Consider the following 22,590-nt stretch of genomic DNA (forward strand, 5'->3'; position numbering starts at 1 on the left):
AAAGAGAGAGAGAAAGAGAGAAAGATGCAACAGGTGGCTAAGTTGTAGTGTCTCAGATAGTTGCCACTCTTGCCGCAAAGCTAAAGATCCCTCAGGAGTCTGGGCCAGATCCAAGCATTTTGGAATTTGATTCTGGGCCTATTGCTCACTCTGAGTCAGAACTGAGCTCATTGCTCGAATGGGCCTCCACCCTCAGGCTGTGGAGGCCATCGGGTCATTGGGAACATGTGTGGACTCTTCCCTGACACCTATGTAGGGAGAAGGGCTTGCCACCTGTGTTTGCCATTGAGTATGGGAGGGAGGGAAGAGAACACGGAGGAACAGACAGGCAGAAAACCTGCAGGGCAATGTGGCCTAATGGGAGAGAAATTTACTTAGCATAAACAGAACTAGGTTTGAGTCCTGACTTCCTATTGACCCTATCATTAACCTTGGACAGGTCCCGACCTCTCTGAGCTTGTTCCCATTATAGGATAAGAGCAATAATATGCACCACACAGGATTGTGACGGTGATTGACATGAAGCGATACATGCACACATGCCTAGCACAGGGCCTGGTACACAACAGACACTTAATAAGTGATGGCTTATGTGAATCTAACTCCCACTCCAGGGGGCACTAAGACAGGAAAGCATGTGAGACGGTAGGAAAAAAAGGACTCCACAAAGGAGGTTATTCTGGAATCTGGGAAGCAAGGGAGGAAACAGAAGAGGACAAAAGAGAGGTCAGTGGCTCCAGGCAGGGGAGGTGAGAAGGTGTAAACTAACAGCCTTCTGTGTGGGTGTTGCCTACCTGGTATGTTCCTGGGCCCAGGAGGCTGAGTGAACTGGTAACCCATCCGGCTTCCTTTGAAGCGCAGCAGAACTCCAGCACAACCACGGGCCCTTGGGCCATGGAGTCTGTGCCTACTTCCAGCTTCTTAGAATACAAGTTGGTCCAGGAGATGTTTAGAAACTGCTAGGTTCTAGGCAGACATGTCTCTGGCCTGAGATTGTGCAAGCGAATAAGCCTCAATTAGAGTCTATTCTCTGCCACTTTCCATCCTCTGCCTCAGGATCCTCTGGCCCTCTATTTGAACCAATTGAGTAGCTGAAGAACCCGGGGTCTCTCACAAGCAAGACCAGTTCAGAATCTGAGAGCTGAGTACAGGATTTGCCAGAAGAGAAGATATGTGTGGTGATCAGTTGAGTTCCTTCAGGAGCTTAATGAGCAAGAAAGCTTACTGGTGGGGAGGGGAAATGGAGGAAAGCAAGGCCTCTCTGAGAGGGAGATATCTGTGGCAGCCTCACGCTTGCTTTGTCTGCCCTGTTGTGTCACATGCCGGGGCCAGCTTCCTGAGCTTCTGCCCTGGTGTCGGATGAGGAAAGCCCTTGGCTTGCTCAGGCATCCAAGAGTGAAAGCACTAGAAGGTATGTCCTTTGGCCCCTCCTTGTGATCCTGCTCTTGGAGGTGCACCTCTGCCGTGATGTCCGTGATGTCCGGAGCCCTCTTATGTCCCCAGGTCTTCCCAAGGCAGGGCCTCAGGGAACAGGCGGTGCTTTCTGCTCAGGAAACCCTTCAGCCTTTTCTGCATCTCTTCAGAGTTCCACCCTTGCTCTCTTTGAAGACATAATGGCGGGGGGGGGGGGGGGGGGGGGGGAGGATTAACATTGTTTTCTTATTACAAAAATAAGACATTGTAATTGTAGGAGATATTGCAAAGAAATTCAAAGAAGAAAGTAAAACTCACTTGTCATCCAGCCAACTCTTTCCTGTTTGGGTTTATTTCCTTCCAGTCTTTCTTCTGTGTCCATATAAACATGTATCAGCTAGCTCCCTTTGAGGTCTACCTTTTTCCAGTTTATTTAGGAAACAAGGAGTTTGTGACATATGTATTGGGGCCACTGCCAGGAATCCCTAGTCTCCTTCCCCCATCCTTCAGGATGCCATTCACTCTCCCTGAGTGTCAGCTGAGGGGCAGATCTGCTTCCTTCTGTTGCTTCTTCCCTTTCACATGCCATGGTACCACCACTTCAGGCTGCAGAGTTCCTGACGGTTACAAGATACAGAGGAGTTTACATCTCAAAAACTGAATATTCAGAATTCTTTTTCTTAAAACTCACCTGGCTGTTGGACTACCAGGAGTTTCTTAGTGACTGCTGAACATTTTTGGCAGGTTGCAACAACCTACCATGCTTCTCAGGCTCTTTTTTTTACCCCCTCTCTAGCTCTTCTCTGTTTCTTAGGATCTTCCACTCTCAAATGCGAGTCATTTCAAAAGCAGAGCAGTTTTTGCATCTTTTGCTACCTTATTTGCTTCTCACTGATCTCGATGTTTCACCTTACCCACTACAGCAGTTAATGAGGGTATTCTTAAAACAATAATAATTTATTCCCTAAGAGGAACTCTGATGCCTGCTATTAAAATTCCTCACCCTGATATAAACACACATTTATTTTTCACAAAATTTATTTGTGCTTCACAAATGTTTACAATTTTTATTTTTCCACCAATATTTTCCACTAAAAACATTTTTTTGGTGTCATAAAGTATTTTTCTTCAGTATGATTTTAATGTCTGTGTCATGGTCCATTGGCCAAGGAGATTAACCAATCTCCTACTGGTGGATATTTTGGTTATTTCCCACACTTTGCTGTTACGTATGGTGCTGCCACAGAGAGGCCACAGAGGTGCTCTTTCTATTACATATGTGCCTGTTAACTAACTTACCCCCAAAGTATCTAGTGATGTGATGTTTACACTGGTGTCATGGGAGGATGTTGGGAAAAGCAATAGGAATAGGAGAGATATTGCTGGGTCGCAAAGGGGTGTTGGGAGAGGTGATTAGACCAGGAAAAGAGTCCTTTAAAGTCCAGAGGAGAACAGGATGGGATTTTGGCTTCTGGGATTTCCCCTCATCCTGTCTGAGAATTCCTGCCAGTAAGCATGACATGTATCTTGGCCAGAGCCAGCCACATAAAGATAATTTTGGGCAATGGGTTTCTTCTGTTGCTGCGTATATATTCATCATCACATTACAAATGGCCCAGCTGGCCATCTCCCATTCCAATTCTAACCCAACAAAAGGGCATTAATGAAGACTCCAATATGCAGTAATCATGTCCTACCTTCTTCCTTCTACTTCTTTGTCTCTGTGTGTATCACAATGAGGTCAAGAGTGAGAGCTTGGGGCCAGGGGGGAAAAATCGTAAGCACACTGCCATAGCACCCAGGTGCTTCTTTCACGAACAGTGGCATCTGATGGGCATCAACAACAGGAAGGGACCTCAGGCTCTGGCTTTACAACTCTGTTGAGCAGACTCTGATATCTCCAAAAGGACTGTCAACATGAGCCTTCAACATATAGCATCTTCAGTGGGTTTTTCACTTTAACTCTCTCACCTGCCAGTTTGCCACCTCAGTGCTGGCCAAAAGAGGGTGAAAAGGAAGAATATTAGTTCCTTAAAAATATCAGTATCTTTTCAACGTTCTCTGTTTTCCTTATGAAGCCCCAGGCATAGGCCATGATGAATGACTCTTTATCAAATAAGTTTACTAAGAGCCTCTGCCCAACATTGTGTGGTGATGGTCGGAGGGATGCAGCATCCCTGGTTCTTGAATGCTGGCGACATCCATGTGATGAACTCAAAGGGTGGGCAAAGTAGACATCTCCAAAAACAGTGTTGCTAAACAAGGAAAACAAAAGAAATCATTGGCAATGTTTGTTTGAATCAAATAAGCATGTGATGGACTGGAAAAACAGAAGGTCAGAAGTGAATGTGAATGGAATCGGAGGAGGTTTAGCCCACTAGACAGAGCCACATGACTCCTGGAAGGGGGAGCTGAGGCATCAGTAGAGAACTCTTGCCTGGGCACCAGGCTGGGCAAGTCTGGTATGAATGGATACTGCCGTCTTCCTGCTCTTAGAGCTTCTCGGGGCACTGGACTCAGAAAAGACCCTTAGAAATCATGGAGTCCAGGTTTCCATTCTTTATCACCAGCTCAGCTGGAGTGGAACCAACATGGGACTTGGGTTTAGATAACACTGGCTCTTTCATTACAAGTTAGATGGTCTTAGCAGGTCACTAAACTTCCTTAAGCCTCAGCTTCTAGAAGCAGGGCTAATAATATCTATTTCCCATAGTCATCATGAAGGTCAAGTGAGTTAGAAAACAATATACAAATGTTAGGTGTTGCTACTTATTGAGCATACAATGTATGCAAACCACAATGATGCCATTTTGCTGTGTGGTGATTTAAAGATGCCCTACAAGGAGTGCCTGGGTGGCTCAGTTGGTGAAATGTCGACTCTTGATCTTGGCTCAAGTCTTGATCTCAGGATCATGGGTTCGAGCCCCACATTAGGCTCCATGATGGAGTCTACTTAAAAAAAAAAACAAACAAAAAACCCCCAAAAAGATGCCCTACAGATGCTTGTCTGGAAGGGCAAAGAAGACAAATTTCATGAATAACTGCAATGATAGGCATGATCTGAGTTTGTGACTATGAAAAATAATTATATTCTTTGGAAAACTAAAGGCTTAATTTGATGATTGTACCTGTAGATCTGACCTCATTGGAAAAAGACTACCCAACATGAAACCACTATCATCAGGTACTAGGAAAACAGTAATTTCCCAGCAAGTTAGAAATAGAAGGAAATTAGCTGATCTTGATAAAGAGCATCTACAAAACAACGAAAGCTAACACCATACTAAATGATGACAGATTGAATGCTTTCCCTCATGACCCAGGAACTGCACTCTTGGGCATTTGTCCCAGGGAAATGAAAGCTGTCATAGCAGCATTATTCACATTAGCCAAAAAAAAAAAAAAAAAAAAAAAACAGGAACAGTCCAGATGTCCTTCATCAGGTGAATGGTCAGACGATGGTTACACCCACAGTGTGGAATACTACTCAGCAGTAAAAGGAATGAACTATTGATCCATGCAACAACTTGGATGTATCTCAAGGGGATTATGCAGAGTGAAAAAAAAAAGCTGGTTCTCAAAGGCTTCACGCTGTACGATTCCCTTTATGTAATACTTTGAAATGACAAAATTTTCGAGATGGAGAATAGACTAGTGGTTGTCAGGGGTTAAAGAGGAGTTAGGGATACAGGAGGGACATGGATGTGGTTCTAAAAGGGCAGTAGGAGAGATGCTTGAGGTAATGGAACTGCTTCATAACTTAACTTTGGAGGTATATAGAGGAATCTACATTTATGATAAGATGGTATATAACTAAACACACACACACGAATACAAGTAAAGCTGTAAAAATCATACAAATAAAGCTGTAAAAATCAACCTGTGGATTGTATCAGTGTCAATGTTATGTTAATATATTACACTATAGTTTTATAAGATGTTACCATTTGGGAAAGACTGGGTAAAGTGTACAGGGGAGCTTTTGTATTATTTCTTTCAACTGTATGTGAATCTACAGTTCTCTCCACAAAAATTTCAATTAAAAAATAATACTGTGGGGATTAGTTTTACAAACACCAGCTAAGGTAGGGGTTGTTTCAGGAAGAAACCAGAGACCTGTCATGTCAACCGTATTAGGATAACAGTAGGCTCTCGATGGAATTGGAGATGCTGGTGGTTTTAGAACTTAAAAAAAAAAAAAAAAGCCTTGGTGGAAACTCTGCACTTGGTTTTGTTTGTTTGTTTTCCCTTTTGATACAGAGAAACAAGTAGTGTAGAGTGTTCTAGATCTAGAGAGTTATATAGGAAGATTCCAGCAATCTTCCTATATAACTGTGATATAACTGTGATATGATGAGAAGTAGACATATCAAGTGAGCACAGTTTGGCGCTGTCAAGGCCTCACAGTTATGTCTCATGAGAAGCAAAACTCATGCCTTAAATCTGTCCAATGAAGGAGATGAGTTAAAATTCATTACAGGGGATCCCTGGGTGGCTCAGCAATTTCGCGCCTGCCTTTGGCCCAGGGCGCAATCCTGGAGTCCTGGGATCGAGTCCCATGTCGGGCTCCCGGTATGGAGACTGCTTCTCCCTCTGCCTGTGTGTCTGCCTCTCTCTCTCTCTATGTCTATCATAAATAAATAAATCTTAAAAAAAAATAAAATAAATTACAGGCAGCTGAGCATACTAGGAGGGCAGTGTGTGTAATGCTCAGGAGCACAGTCTCAGGTGCCAGATGGCTTAGGTTCAAACCTTGGCCCTGACAGTCACTTTGTGACCTTGAGCAAGTGACTGAACTTCCTTGGGCTTCAGGTTCCCAATCTAGAAAATGGACAAGATACTAGAACCTACCTCTTAGATTGTTATCAAGAAGAAATGAGTTAATGCTTAGAATGGTGCCTGGCCCATTCATGCTTAATAAAAGTTTTCTGCTCTTACTCTTATTATCTTTCTAGAAAGATTGAGGAACACTGCCCACTGGTACAAGGCTAGATTCTCTTGAGCTCATCATGGAGCATCTTAGCCTTCTGCTGTGTTTCCCCATTTCCTTGGCCTGGGCTTCTGTCCTCCAGTCAGAAATCTCTAATCACTAGGAAGAGAAAAAAACAAAATGTCACCAGCTGATCATCTGTCTGAGAACAATTATTTTCCCACATGTGCAGATTTTTTCCAGCTCTAGGACTTGGCCATCTGGGACCTGTCTGGCCTCGTGGGTAATCCTCGAACTCCTCACGGCTGTGCTGGGTTCTCAAGGTTTAACCAACTACATGGTCCTTAAGAAACTAATATCCAAAATGCTAGAACGTAAACTACCAGCTCAGGAGGTAAAGGGCCCCTGCAGGTGCCCACTGGGGACTTAATGAAAAATGTGTATTAGTGAGCTCCACCCTATTCCTTTGGAACCTGCATGACTGGGCATATGGTCCAGGATCTCCGTGTTAAACAAGTTTCCACAGATGATTTAATGTGAAACATTTGTCTCGAGGGTTCTCCTCAGATGTCAGACTTTTTTCATCCTGCTAGCAAGCCTTCAAGGAAAAGGTGGATAGCAACCATAATGATCTTTATGTTTATGCACTTGCAAGTTCAGTCCTGAGAGGTGAGGTGTCTTAACCCAAGGACACTCGCATGAATGCCAGTGCCAGGGACATTGTCTTGAATCAGCTAGCTCAGAGGCTCTGAAACTGGCCAGCAATTTCTCTGCTAAAAATACTTTCCTCTTCCCTCCCAGATTCTCTAACGCCCTATAGAGTCAAGATCTAGGCCTATTAACTTTCCTGCCATTGCTGGTGTTTAGAGCTCCTACCTCTCCTGAATTATTAGGACCCCAGAGGAGCTCAGCTACTTTGGGTCCATCCCCTCCCCATCCATAAAGATGTCAGCCAGTTACTGACCATGGAGCCCATTCATCTGTTTGCAGTGAGGGAGCAGGTGCAGGTGTGGGCAGCAGCACTACTCTTTGCTGTTGGGGGGTGTAGAGAGCTGAGGGTAGAACCACCTGTTAACTCAGGGCTGTTTCATGTGTAAGTGAGAATAGACCCGAGCCCCTCTTCATGCCTTCCTTTAAGTCCACTTTTCTGGCTGCAAAGCTACTTTTTTAAAAATTTTTATTTATTTATGATAGTCACACAGAGAGAGAGAGAGAGAGAGGCAGAGACACAGGCAGAGGGAGAAGCAGGCTCCATGCCCCCGGAGCCCAATGTGGGACTTGATCCCGGGTCTCCAGGATCGCGCCCTGGGCCAAAGGCAGGCGTCAAACCGCTGCGCCACCCAGGGATCCCTGCAAAGCTACTTTTGTCATATTCTCTGCATGTACCCACATGCTCCCAATAGAAAAAATACACCTTTGAAAAGAAAACTGATAGGTAATGCCAAGCATCAAACCTAGGTTTGGGTAACACTTGGAGCAAACGTGAGTTTATGTACACCCTCAATCATGAAACAAAAATGAGAAATCAAAAGAAGAGAGTTGTTTTCAGAACCCTGAATGCAATCATTTATGTGTGTAGAGGGGAAAACCAGCACTTTCATGGGTGGGTCATTGCAGTCCTGGATTTGGAGCCTCACAAGTATAATTTCTGTCATTTCACCACACAGGCCAAATTCCCATTGCTCTGCCATAGGAAGACCCTCTAAATCACCCACCACAATGTCTCTGACCTACTCTTGAAAATTTGCTTTTAAATCATGCTTTAGCTCTGTGTATGTATCACACACTGCATGTAGGACTCAAAATGGAGATTCTCTCCTGCGAATGTACATTGTTGCTGGGGAAACCATGTTTGACAAATGGTTTCCTAAAGAGCTAGCATTTATCAGAATCCGTTTCTGTGCCCAGCACTGTGTGAAGCATATAACATACATGAATTATCTCATTTTATCCTCACAAGAGTTCCCAGAAAATAGGTATTATTATCTCTATTTAATACATGAGAAGAATGAGGCCAAGGGAGATTAAGTAACATGCCCAACGGCCTGGGCTAGTAGGTGGCAGAGCTTGGACCACAGCCCAGGACTGTATCTCCAGATCCGCAATTGATGTTCAGCCAGGACACCCCAGAACTGGCACAATATTATGTGCCTCTTTGGTTTGGCTATGACCTGTTCCAGTTGTTAAATATTCTGAGTGTTACCTACATCCAGATTCAAATTCCATCCACTTTATTACTATGCCATTGCTCCTTAAAATAAAACTGAAAACCAAAGATTTTACCCACTTTTGAGAAATTTTCCCCCAAGTAATGTGATAGCCACTTCCTGAGCCCACCTCTCGAAGGAATAACCGGCACAGTGTATTAGTTTCCTAAGGTTGCCATAATAAAGCACCACAAACTGGCTTAAAATAACAGAAGGCTGTTGTTAACGGTTTTGGAGGCTAGGAGTCCAAGGTCAAGGTATGTAGGCTGGTTCTTTCTGAGAGCTGTGAGGGAGAGTCTGTTCCATGCCTTTCTCCTAGCTTCTGGTAGCCTAGTGTTCCTTGGCTTATAGATGGCCACCTTTTACCTATGTCTTTTCACATCGTCTTTCCTATATGTGTGTGTCTCTGTCCAAATTTCTCCTTTGTATAAAGAAGCCAACTGTATTGAATTAAGGCCCATTCTAGTGACCTCATGTTGACTTCGTTATCTCTGTAAAGGCCTTTACTCCAAATAGGATCATATTCTAAGATACTGAGAATGAGGACTTCAACATCTCTTTTGGGGAGGACACAATTCAACCCGCAAAATGAGGCAACCTCCTTCTCCTGGCCCCAGTCTGGTCTTTCCTTCCCGCCCATCCAGCTCATTTTTCCCTTCTGGGCAGCGGGGCAACTATAGCGAATCAGTTGTAAGAAGAAAACCAATGGCTGCATGAACTTGTTCTTCCTCCTCTCATCCAGCTTCCCTTCATCTCATGCCAGTGAGTGGCATTTTGCCCAGGCAGTCACTATGCCTTGTGTGTACCAGGAAAAACAAAAACAAAGCAGGTGCCAGAGCCAGTAGAACCTGACATGTTTTAGCCTGAGGTCTCAGTGTGGCTACTTTGGGGAACGTCAAACATATGATTTCCACTGTCCTGAGTACATGACTGTGCAGCAGGGTTCTCAGTTGCTGATTCTCTAGCCTTTCCTACCATGGATTCCCTTTGTGGAGCTAAGGAAGACCACCAGCTCCTTTCATAAAACCATACCCTAACCACCCAAGATTCACAGTGGAAGATTCTCCATGTACAAAGGATCATTAGACATTTACAGCCCAATTCTTGCCCCCAAATTTAACTTTCTTTTTTTTTTTTTTAAAGATTTATTTATTTATTTATTTATTCAGAGAGAACGAGAGAGAGGCAGAGACACAGGCAGAGGGAGAAGCAGGCTCCATGCAGGAGGCCCGATGTGGGACTCGATCCCGTGTACCCAGGATCACACCCCGGGCTGCAGGCAGCGCCAAACCGCTGTGCCACCGGGGCTGCCCCAAATTTAACTTTCTCCTGTAACTTTCACTGTCCACCACGTCTGTCCCCATTGCAAGCTTGGGGAAGGCTTTTCTCTTCTAGGACCTTTTCTCACCCATGACTATAAGCTTCTCTAAATTCTTCATAGCTTGGCTGATTCCAAGCTGTAGCATTTATTTAAACACATTGAAAGTCCCAGAGACCAGAAGGTTAATAACATTTCTCTCAAAAGGGCTTCCAAATATGGTTGTCTGGAAGCCCAGGCCCATCTTCACATGTCCGCTGTGGACATGTCTCCCCATTTTGTACCCCTTCTGCCACCGAATGACTACATCTTTGAATCCAAATATATATACCCAAAGTTGAGGCCATACGTGAGAACAAGCTCCCTCTCCATCCAGCATGAGACCTGCCTTTCCAAATTCATAGCCTCCTCTGCTGAGACACTGACAGAGGCAGAGCTTACTTCCTTCTGGGAAGATCTTGCCCCAGAGCCTGGCCTTGGGAATCTCTATGCGAAACCAAAACCAAAACCAATACCAAAAACAGGCTCCATGTAGAGGGAAAATTGTCTTACAGAAACCCTTTTGATCACTACCCTACAAGTTCTGAGTGTCATCCCCAACAGAAGATGCCTCACCATAAGTAGTAGGGAGAACAGAATTCCTTTTGAAAGGGAACCAGTGAAACAATGTCGTCCTTCTATTACGTGGCCAGCATTTGTATTCATAGGCTGTTAGATTGAAATGGAGAGTAGAGATTATTCAGCCAAGTGAAGGTCCCCCCTTTTATAACTAGGAAACTGAGGCCCAGAAAGGGAAAGTGATTTTCATACTGTTGGCTAGTGGCAAAGGTGGGGCTAGAATTTAGCTCTTCTGATTCCCGGCCTAGTACTCTTTAAAATATTGATCCATTCCATATAGCAGAGCACATAGACTGTGTACATAAACCTTAATTCAAATACAGACTAGGTTACAACAATGTGGAATAAATTTCTGAATCATCAGTGAATCCAAAATGGCAGTCTAAGTAAGCCCTCTTGAATGAAGGGCTCTAACCACATGAATGTAACAGTGGAGGGAAAATATTTCAGAGGTTCCCTAATGCTAGTCAATTCTGTCTCCTAGATGCCTCTATGCCTCTCTCCTGTCTTTCTGCCTCCACTTGAATCAACCTAGAGAAACCATTTCATCATCTCAGAGTGACTAAGAATAAAGTCCTAGATCGTCACCATGGACCAGAGGGGTCTGGGTGTCCTGGTCTCCTCTTGTTTTTCCAACTTCCCTCCCTTTTACCCTTCCCTTCAGTCTCTCTGCTCCAGTCAGGCATGGTTCCTCAAAACTCCTTGAATAAGTCATTCTACCCCCCGCCCCCTGCTCCAACCTCTTTCTCTATTGGTTCTGCCTAGAAATCTTTTGCTCCTTTCCACCTAGATCACTGTCCCCCCACAGGACATTTTGCAATATCTAGACACATATTTTTGGTTGTCACAACTGGCATCTAGTAGATAGAAGCCAGGGATGTCATGGGGCATCCCCCTATTACAAAAAGTTCCCCAGCCTAAAATGTTTAGAGTGCTAAGGTTGAGAAACATTCAGTCTTCAGAGCCCTGCTTAAATACCGCTTCTTCTATGATGCCCTCCCATGATACTTTATGTTGGTTGAGGGCCCCTCCTCAGTATACTCCCTCTCTTCCCTTCTTCTCAGTCTTGGCACATGGGAATATTCGAGATAATAGAACATCTACCTTCCCCACCAGCCTATTAGCTCCAGGACAGAACGGAGCCTTCGGCTCAACACTGACCCCAGCACTCTGTACAGGGTCCCAGTGAAGTTAGCTATTGCTTTTTCACTTTGTCGACCCTGGAACACAGAGAAAGTTTACGCAGGTGATGTGGCTTTCACCGGGGGTTACATGGCTTTTGGAAGGCTTCAGGCACAGATCCACAGATACCCATGGTCAAGAGAATAGTCTGGAGATCCTGGCAGAAAGGGATAGATATCATAATTCTTCCACCCTACTTGAGTGACTTTGAGCAGGTTACTTAAATTCTCTGGAATGGGTTTCATCATCTACAAAAGAAGCATCAAAATAGAACCTGTTTCATAGTTACCGTGAAGATGCAAAGACATAGTACAAGTAAGGTACTGAGCACCACCTCTGACATAGGCTGAGGGATTAACCAGTGAGGGGAAGCAAGGGCAAGGGGATTATGTGACCACAGCCCATGGGCTCTGGGGAGTGGACATAGGGATGCAGAAGGAACATCAGGAGACTGCCAGGCAACCTCTCCTGAACTTTCTCCACTCTAAGGATGTGCCTATAAACATCCCATCTTACCTCTCCCTTGGGCTTGTTACATGAACCCCAAATAGTTCCCCACCCAAACTACAGGGGCATCTAAAAATCACCTATAGGTAGGGCTGAGGGTAGCTTTCCAGATTGTTTCTTACCGTCTCCATCTCAGACCCTCTTAAGAGCTCTGGCTGGCACCACAGGTGTCTTGCCTGGATTCCACCCCCGGCCCAGCTTTCAGGACGGCAGCCCATTTGGACCCAGGCTGACTCTAGATTTGTCCATCTTCCTGGACTCTGCCTGTGGTGTCAGCAGGGGCCCCACACCCTGCAACCTGCCTGGCCCCACCTCCCATGAGATCTGAAACCTGGTCCACCTCCAGGTATCACAGTTCCCACAGGATCTGGATCTACAAGGGAATTCAAAACATTTTCAATGAAGGATTCCCAGAATTTGATGGCTAGCCTTTCTTTTCCCCTGGGAGAGGAAGATCTTTTCCATTTCCAGGCCTCTTTGCTTCCTTTCCCCCACCACCCCACCCTCATTTTAGGCAATTGAAACTGTTTTTAAAAGAAACGAAGGCCCATTTCCTATACTGCTCAGGTCAGCAAACAGAAGTGTCTGTCTGAAGATGGACAGGAAGAGGTTTGCCCTGCTGGGCAGAGAGGACACCAGATGCGGCACATGGAAGCCCAGACAGGAAATCCTTTAGTTCTGGGATCAGGTGTTAGAGCTGAGTCCCACACAGGTAGCAGTGAGATTGCTGCACAAGAACCTCTTGACAGAAACCCCTTCCCATCCGCAGAGCTGTGTGGAGCCCCAGGGTGGGCTCCAAGGGCTTGGGGGTGGGAGGGGTCCCCACAGCGGAGGGAGGGGAGGAGAGGAAAGAAAGGGAACTGGTGGCATCGGCTCAGTGGGATGGACTCTCGGCTGCCAGCCCATCCGGGTTTTCTGTGACCACAGATGCCCACACCCAGGGAGGGTAGCAGCCTATCACTTCTGTCTATTTATTTGGTTTTCTCCCTTGGGGCCTGTGAAACCTGATGGGTCAGTTTCTAGATCTGGGCTGATTCTCTTGCACTTCCTGGTTCTCACACCTTCAACTTCAGACTGTGTGGTTCACCTCCCCCTCAGTCGGCAAAAAGGATGTGGGTGGGTATTTTTTTCTTGCCCAAAATGTCCAATGAAAGGTCTGATCTCCTAATCAGCAATTCTTATCTCTGGGAGTTATTTAAAGGATCAAAACAGCTGAAGTTAGACCTCTGAAGATTTAAATCAGTGACTTGCTTCTATCCCAAAGAGAGAACGGCTCCTTCCACGTGGGAGGAATCTGAGCACAGGGAGCGGGCATCAGCCTTCTCTCCCACCACCCAGTCTGGTCTTGGCGGGAAGAGCACTTTCGCCTCCTACGTCTCTCTCTCTCTCTCTCTTAAAAAAGATTTTATTTATTTGAGAGAGAGAGAGAGTGAGCATGAGCAAGGGAAGGAGCAGAGGGAGAAGCAGACTCTCCACTGAGCAGGGAGCCTGACGCAGGGTTCGATCCCAGGACCCCAGAATCATGACCTGAGCCTAAGGCAGACAGACACTTAACCTCAACCAACTGAGACACCCTGGCACCCATGCCACCTATGTCCCTTTTTATTCACTTCGAAGAAGCAGACAAGTGCCTTTCCCTGCCTTTTCCCCTCCTCCTTTCTAGTAATCCCTCCAATGTGTATAACACAATCTTTGCTCAATCCCTACTAAACATGTGTGTGATCACATGGAGGGGTACGTAGCTCAGGGCAGGGAGTTGGGGGAAGTAGGGGAGGCCACTGGGCACACAGGGGAAGAGGGCATCACTCTCCAGGGTCTCGCGAGCTTCCTGGCCCCGTAGCTGATTGCTGGTGAGAGAAAGCTTCAACAAGAGATGGTTTACTCCAAGGTGGCTGATAGAAAATAGGAAGGGTCCCCACCACGGGCCCCTGCCAGCCTCAGCTGGCCATCTTTTTCCTGTGTTTCTTCCCATCATGTCACCCCTGTGTACTTCCGTCTTCTGTCCAAACTTCTCCCTTATCTTAGTCTGTTTGGGCTGCTATGACAGTAGCAGAGACTTAGGAGGCTCAAACCAAACTATTTCTCACAGTTCTGAAGGCTAGAAAGTCCAAGATCAAGGTAGTAGATTTGGAGTCTGGGGGGAATCTGCTTCCTGGTTCATAGACAGTCGTCTTCTTACTGTGTCCTCTCATGGAGCAAGGGAAAGGGAGCTCACTAAGGTCTTTCTTAAAAGAGCGCTAATCCCAATCATGACAGTTCAGCCCTCATGACCTACTCACCGTGAGAGTGGTGGGGAGAAGCAGACTTCCTGCTGAGTGCAGAGCCCAATGACACAGGCCCCATCCCAGGTCACAGGTCCCATTCCAGGTTGCAGGCCCCATCCCAGGACCCTGAGACCATGACCTGAGCCAAAGTCAGACGCTTAACCGACTGAGCCACCCAGGCGCCCCTATAGTGAAGATGCCACTCATATTGTATTCGGACCCATTCCAACAACCTTACTTTAACTTGATTATCTTTTTATAAAGATCCCGTTTCCAAATAAGGTCACATTCTGATCTGGGAGTTAGGATCCAACACATCTTTTTGGAGAGGACACAATTCAACCTATAATACAAGGCTAAATAATTCACTCAAGGTCACACAGCTTGAAGGTGGGTCCCAGACCCTGGTTTATTTGATGACAGATCCCATGGCATGTACCCCCAGCATAAAGCCCCAACACTACTAAATCTTTTCTGGGCAGGGAGAAAGACCCACAGAAAGACAATGAGAGTCTGGCGTGCTGATAGCATTTTCCCTTCTCTCTCCCTGCGTCCATAGCGTGCCTGCTCCAGGCTGAGCTGGTGAATTACGAGCGAGTCAAGGAGTATTGCCTCAAAGTCCTGAAGAAGGAAGGAGAGAACTTTAAGGCCCTTTACCGGTCCGGTGTGGCCTTCTACCACCTGGGAGACTATGACAAAGCACTCTACTACCTGAAAGAAGCGAGGACTCGACAGCCAACAGGTAAGGTGGCAACTGCTGTTTTTGTACCACCAGTCTCCTCTGGCAGCTCCAAAGGCCTTCCCGTTGTGGTGCATGCTGTCATGGCCAGCAGGGCCAGGCGTGGGCCGGGACCTGAAATGAGGAGAGTCAACAGTCCATGCATCTGCCTGGGGTCCGGGTCCCGGGGGGCTTGCATACCCCTTTTCAGAGAGAATAGGGAATTCTTTGTGTTTTTTTTCCAATCCAGAATCCAGCTTTCTCCACTTAATAACTACATATTGAATTCTTAGGTGCCGTGATTTGTGCTGGGCACCAAGGACATAGATGAGAAGATGGAGCCCCTAACTTGTAAGGATCTCACATTCCAGTTGGCAGGACAGAATAGGAATGGCTACTCTTGGTGCTAAGCTTAGCATCTTCTAGAAGGCATGCTCTGACTTCTCTGGTCGGATCCCGTTTCTTAGAGTCTGCATTACCTGGACCGTTCACTCAAAGTCATATCCACCAGCTCAGCCATTCATTCATTCCACAGACATTTATGAGCAGGGTCATAATCATGGTCGGGGTCATTATCATGGGTCAGGAACTATTCTAGGGGCTGGGTAGATAGCAGTGAACTAAAGGAAGCTCCCACTTTCGAGAAGTTTATGTTATATCGGAGGCAGATAGGCAGTAAACAAACAGAGAGATAGATAATGTTACAGTTAGCCGTGGTAAGTGCTAGGAAGAAAATAAAGCCGAGTAAAAGAGTCAGGAGTAAAGGGGCTGCTGTTTTAGGCCAGGTGGTCAGGAACAGCTTCTCGGAGGAGGTAATATTTATTTATTTATTTAATATTAATTAATTTTAAAGATTTGTATTTATTTATTCATGAGAGACACACATAGAGAGAGAGGCAGAGACACAGGCAGAGGGAGAAGCAGGCTCCATGCAGGGAGCCCGATGTGGGACTTGATCCTGAGACTCCAGGATCATGCCCTGGGCTGAAGGTGGCACTAAACCGCTGAGCTACCCGGGCTGCCTCAGAGGAGGTAATATTTAAACAACGAGTGTGACTTGGTGTTACCATTGTTATTCACAGAGGTGATTTTTTTTAAATGTAATTATCCTTCCAAGAAGAATTTAAGAACTTCAGGATCAGTTTGCAAAATATCCGAATGTCTACTCATGTCTATATCCTTAACGAATGCCCATATCTTTATTTTTATGTGTCATCGATTTGTTCTATGTTCTACATAAGCAACTTGAGGACTGAGAACTGGATTCATTTAACAGAATTTTCTTGAACACCTCCTATATATGCCAGCACTGTTCTGGATGCTACACCTGGCATTTTTGAGTATTAGCCAGCATTCATTTCTGCTTCCCAAAGTATAACATGCCAGGCGGCCCCGTAACCCTCATATTCGGGTGTGTGTAGAGCTAGGCCACTGACCCAGCCATGCCCTACTCACTAATTTAATGCCTAGAGTTGGAGGAAACACCTCCGTTTCTGGTGAGGTGGTTGCCTGACCTTACTGATAAGGACAAAACCAAGACAAGGAAGCAAAGTCATTTTAAACTCTTCAACTAAAAAAATTTACATTCAGTTAATATTTATTGCTCATGGCATGAAGCCCTTTTAGACTTTTCTGGTCTGATCCTCACAGCAGTTTTATGAAGAAGGTGCTATGCTCCCCCGGAGAGGCAGGCTGCAGAGTCCGCTGCACCACTTAACCGTGCGTCTCCCTGGCGTCTCACTCTCCCCGAGGGCTCAGTTCTCCCTTCTGTCCCGGCCAGGATGAGGCTCCGTACTTGCAGGATTGTGCTGAGGTTAAGTAGGGGATGAAGGTAACAAGCACAAAGTGGGTGTTCAGAAATGGAGGCTCTGAGAAGTGGGCGACGTGCCTGAGGTCGAAGCCCAAGCAGGGTCCCCACCGGCTGCGCACATGGAGCGCCACTGGGGTATAGGCTGCTACAGCGACGGAAGCCAGAGTCCCGCCCTCCTCTCCTAACTGTCTGCCCCCTGGGACCCAGCGACTGCAGCTGGTAGGGGGCGGTGGAGGAGAGGGCCGGAGTCCTGGCGGCCCCCTCCCGTGCCTGGACCCAGCGGGCCACCATCTGCAGACGTACCTCCGACCCGACTCTGCGTAGACCCAACAGTTGCCCCCACGGGTGTTCCCTAAGGTTTCTCTCTCCTCGCAGACACCAACGTGATTCGGTACATCCAGCTGACGGAGATGAAGCTCAGCAGATGCTCCCAGAGAGAGAAGGAAGCCATGTAACAGCACCTCCCTGGAGCCGGAGCTGGAGCCGGAGCTGGAGCTGGAGCTGGAGCCGGAGCCGGAGCCGGAGCTGGAGCCGGAGCTGGAGCTGGAGCTGCAGCCGGAGCTGGAGCTGGAGCCAGAGCTGGAGCTGCAGCCGTGCGCCAGGGCGGGGACCTCCAGGCGGCCCCTGGTGAAGGGCCTCTCCTGGGGTTTGTTCCCTTCTCCCCGTTTCTTCCGGCTCCTCCTTCTTCCTCCTGCTGCCCTCAACAATCTGTTCGCTCCCTGTGTGAAAAGGAGACGTGCAGATTTGGGGTCTGGCGGGTGGCCTGCCATGGAGACTCCCCCTCTCTGGTAGGGAGTCCGCTGCAGAGAGGGACCTAACTTCTTCAGGGACAGCTGGAGAGGACTCTTACTCGGGCTGAGCGTGCTGTTGCAGCTTTGACTTTGGCCAGTGCTTCCGACAGAGACAGAGCCCGACAGGTACAACCACCCCAGAGGCTGCGGCCCACGGGCCGGATCCCTCCACACCTCCGGACACACCAGAGCATCTCAAGGCAGCCGTGACAAATCCAGGGATGAGACAAACACCAGAAGCATTGGTGTTTGTGAATTTGTACACTGGATTCCCCACGCCCAGCCCCGGTAACCTCACCCCCTGCCTCCCTCCCTCCACTTGTTGTCTCGCCCCTGCTGGCTTCTCCCCCACTCGGGGATCTGAGACTGCCAGGATTCACATGCCATTGAAGCCCACTCTCAGTGCCCTCTGGTGACCACACATACCATCTCCCCGTGCTCCCACCCAGCAGGCAGCTGTGACAGCGGAGGGGCAGGGTGAAGCGGGCCAAGGCCTGAGCGCGTACACAGGTGACGCAGGGGAGGGGAGAGGACATCTAGGGGAAGGAGCATTGTATAGCCTGGGGCTTTGAACTGTGGACTGAGTGAGTGTAAATAAAAATAAATTAACAGGCAGCAATTCCTGTCATTTCTGTGGGAAGCAGCCCGCTCCCTCACTGTCACTCCCTCCCCCAACTCTGAGTCAGAGCTACTTACAGCCAGGCAGGACGGGGCTTCCCCCAAAGCAAGGGGCCATTTGTCCAGTGGTAAACAATGTTGGCTGCTGCCTTTGTGCATTAGAGTGGGCTGGCGTTGTGGAGACTGCCCAGGGACTTGGCTTTGTGGGAACTTGTACAGCCTCCCTTTGATGAAATTATCTGGACTCAATATCTCGCACATAGAATGTGTTCAACAAATATTTGTTGAATGAATAAGTTATACTGCAGACTGGCTCTCCTGCCTTAAACTAATTTTATCCCAGCCTAGTCTCCTGATATCTATGCTCTTTACGCTCTGCCATGTTGCTTCAGTCAAATACGAAACATTTACTGAGGGCTTATTGTTTGCCTATCATTGTGCAATACGCCGTGGGACATAGGATGTAGTCCCGGTCTTTAAGGAGATGGAACAGTTGAGAAATACTCATATGAGATTATCACCAATGACACCTTTAATTTATATGATGCTTTAAATTTTTCAAAGCACTTTCGTGTATTTTTTTGTGTGATTAGTGAGACAATATTGTACAAATTAAAATATATACAGATGCAATAATGTTAATAGTTAGCATTTATTAAATGCACTATCCTCAGACCCTTACATGTATAATCTCATTTCTTTCCTGCTATTACCCTGTGAGATACTATTCCCATTAGGTGGATAAGGAAACTGAAAACCAGAAACATTAACTCTCCCAAGGTTATATGGCCTTAAGTGACATAGCTAGGGTTTGAACCAGGTCTGTCTGACTCCAGAGCTCTAGCTACTAACTATGCTAAAGTTAGCTGCTGCTCTACAAAGTATTATATTGAGCCGTTACAATCACTGGAGAGCAGGACAGTGCATATTAAGTTGAAGAGCCTTGACTATGCGAATGATGATACGTGGGCTGCCTCTGTATTTAGCCCAAGGTTAAAAAAGATCCCTAACACCAGACTCGCTAGTGGTCAGGGCAGTGACAGGCCAGGAAAAAGACAACTGAGACCTAGAAGTTATTTCTGTGTATTATTCATTCTACTTTCTGATGTCAGCGCCTATCCAAACCCACCTAGAGGTTCCCCACCCCCCCCCCCAGCATTGGGGAAGGTTCACAATTATAGGTAGAGATTGAAAAGAAACACAAAGTTAATTATGGGTTCTTTGTGTAATCAGAGGTTCTACCTCTGCAGGAGTTAATCACTGCTGAGGGACCCAGAAGCCAGCAGTCCAGGTTATATTCACATAGCTCCTGAAAGGCTTCCAACGGGGCTTCAAGAAGGTGCTAGAAATATCCAGGGGCCCACAGTTGCTTGCCTATAGCTCACTTCTGGGGAAGAGGAAAAGGAAAATGCTGTTATAGCTGCCACATTCTCCCCACCCCTACCATATCCTTCCCTCTGCTCTCTTCTTCCAGAATGGTTCCACACGTCCCCCACTCAGAACCCTCCTGCAGCATACGTAGCATAGGCAGATGTGCAAACCTCCCCTGCCCCTCCCCCGCTCCCAAGCCTCCAGCCCAGAAAGCTTGTGAGTTGACAAACTGCTTGTCAGGGTCTGAAGGATGAGGATGAGGTAGGTCAGAGGCGGACTGCAGAACCAGTTCAGAGTAATAGGGTTTCCTTTGGTCTTCATACCATCAGGAAAGATCAGGCTATTCCCAAGATGGAGCAAGAGAGAGGTCTTGCCTCAGCTAGTAAATTGAGGCAGAGCTGGACAGATGGGGATAAGTTTGTCAACATCCCTCTACAGAGAAAGGTGGAAAACCAGCACCAGGTGAGGACAACCCTGGGCACAGGCCATCTGCCCATCTGGTGGTTCACTTACACATGCTTACTGGAATCCATTCACTGTGACCCAAAGTTAAGTGATCCCAAAGTAAAAAGTTGCCTGGGGGGTATTGTTCGATATTTGGGGTGGAGTGATTGAATTTGCTGTGTTTGTCCATCAGAGACTTCAGAAAGCTGTTAAGCAAAATCAAGTCTATTCACCTCAGCAGACCTTCCAGCTTCCTGTTTCCCATCCCTCTCCAAAACAGGGACTGTGATTTAATTACACGCTTTGTTTGCAGATGTCACTGCTGAACTATACCTGGAGCACTAATCCTGGAATTGACCTGCTTTGTCATCTCCTGCTTGGACTTTTGTGATAGACTCTCTGGGGAAAAAAATTATACTTTTCTTGCTATTGTCATGAAAGCTTCACATGTGTATTGTAGAAATTTTAGTGGGGGGAAGAAAAAGACAAACCCCAACCCGTCATCCTATCACCCAAGACAAACATTGCTATTCTTTTGGACTTATTTTTCAGTTCTTTTTGGTATAAATGTACACATGCCATGCAGTTTTGTTTTGCTTTGTTTTTACAAAAACTGGATTACACTGTATATACTCTTTAGTAATTTACTTTTCAAAATGTGTATTTATATTTTAGATATGTAGTACATACACAGATACAAAATTCAAAAAGGACAAAAAGCCCTACAGTAAGAAGTAAATCTCCTTCCCACCCTGTCTGCCAGCATCTAGTTTCCCTCCAATTACTTGTACTGTACATCCTTCCAGAAACATTTACGCATTTTCAAATATATGTGTATATATTCTTTTGTCACAAATGGTAGCATATCAGACACACTTTTTGCACCTTTTGCTACATTCACTTACTATATCATGAACGAAACATTTTTTGTGCGTCTCTCAAACTTTTTCAACAGCATCCTCATTATGCGGATAGACTCTCATTTTGTAATTGGTCTCCTTCTAGTGATTATTTCATTTGTTCCCATTCTCTATTGTAAATAATGTTGCAGCAGACATTCTTATAGCTAAATTTTGCACACACCTATGGCTATTTCCTTGGGATAAAATCCAAGAAGGAAATTGCTTGGCTATCTTTAAGAATTTTGATATATGTTGCCAACTGCCCTCAGAAAGTTTGTACTAAACTTTACACTCTCCTATTTTCAGGCTTGAGAGTGCCCTGTTCCCTGCAACCTCACTAACAGTGGGTATTGTCACTTACCAAATCTTTACCAGTCTGGTATGAAAATAATAGTATGTCAATGTTATTTGAACTCACACTTCTTTGACTATTAGTGAATAACATCCTCAAATGCCTACTGACCATTTGTACTTGTTTCTTTGTGATTTTTCTATTTATTTGATATTGGTATGTTTACCTTTATTATCAATATGTAATTTTATTAAGAATATTATTTTTGTCAAGAAACATTGCAAATAATGCTTTCCAAGTGCTTTGCTTTCAAATTTTGTTTATGGTGCTTTTTGACACACATAAATTCTTAATTCTGCAATTAATTTGTATCTCTGTTGCCAGCTCCTTCTGTCTATGGTTCACCCTCTTGTTTCCGTCAGAGTTCCCCTTCTAAAACACAATCTCATTATGTCATCCACAGCTTAAACATCTTTAGTGGCTCCTCACCATGTTTAGAATAAAGGCCTAAGCTCAGCATAACACACAGGTCCTCCATGTAATTTCTCCCACTGACTCTTCCAGGCTCCCCTCCTGATCCTCTTCCAAAAGTACCCTGCAATCCACTGTTGCACAGCCCCTTGTGATTCCCCAAACCCATGACTCTGGGTCTCTGGGCCTTTCCATGCTGTTCCCTCTGCCTAGTTGGCCAAGTTTTCAAGCAGTTGGCATCACTGCTTGAAAGCTTTCCTTGACCCCATGGTCTGTACTCCCAAAGCAACATGAACCTGCCTCTACCTAGCATTTGCTACAAGGAATTGGAACTTCCTGTTTATGTTTGTCTTGTCTGCTACCTAGATGTTCCTCAAGGCAGACACTGGGGTTTATTCATTCTTTGCAGCCAGAATGCTGAGCACAGTGCATGACACACAGTAAATGCTCAATAAATGCTGAGCCCTGAACTTGGAATAGAATGAACAATGGATTCAGTGGCAAATGTTACTTGGAGAAAATGCAGGCTTGGACTGGCTCTGTGCTTCTGAGAACCAAGAAGCCCTGGGAGACTTGGGTTAAGAGAAGCCACGTGCTCCAGGGCTGTGCTTTCCAGAACATCAGAATTACTTGAAGTGGCTTTTTAAAAATACATAATCTCAGCCTCTGCCTTAGATCCATTGAATCAGACGCCCACGGATAATACTCAAGATACATACTATAGCTTTTTTGAC

The 22,590-nt window shown here is 46.1% G+C and overlaps 1 protein-coding gene across 1 annotated transcript in view; it reads left to right on the forward strand.

The window, feature by feature from the left end:
- The window catches only part of TTC9 (tetratricopeptide repeat domain 9), a 33,939-nt gene extending 12,189 nt beyond the window's left edge, over window positions 1-21,750 (forward strand). The window contains exons 2-3 of the mRNA XM_025443083.3: window positions 14,999-15,181; window positions 17,343-21,750. Of these exons, the coding sequence (XP_025298868.3) occupies window positions 14,999-15,181; window positions 17,343-17,422 (263 nt within the window). The 3' untranslated portion in view covers window positions 17,423-21,750. The remainder of the gene's footprint in view (window positions 1-14,998; window positions 15,182-17,342) is intronic.
- The last annotated feature ends 840 nt before the right edge of the window (window positions 21,751-22,590 follow it).

This window comes from Canis lupus, chromosome 8 (genome assembly GCF_003254725.2).
Source record: "Canis lupus dingo isolate Sandy chromosome 8, ASM325472v2, whole genome shotgun sequence".
NCBI lineage: Eukaryota > Metazoa > Chordata > Mammalia > Carnivora > Canidae > Canis > Canis lupus.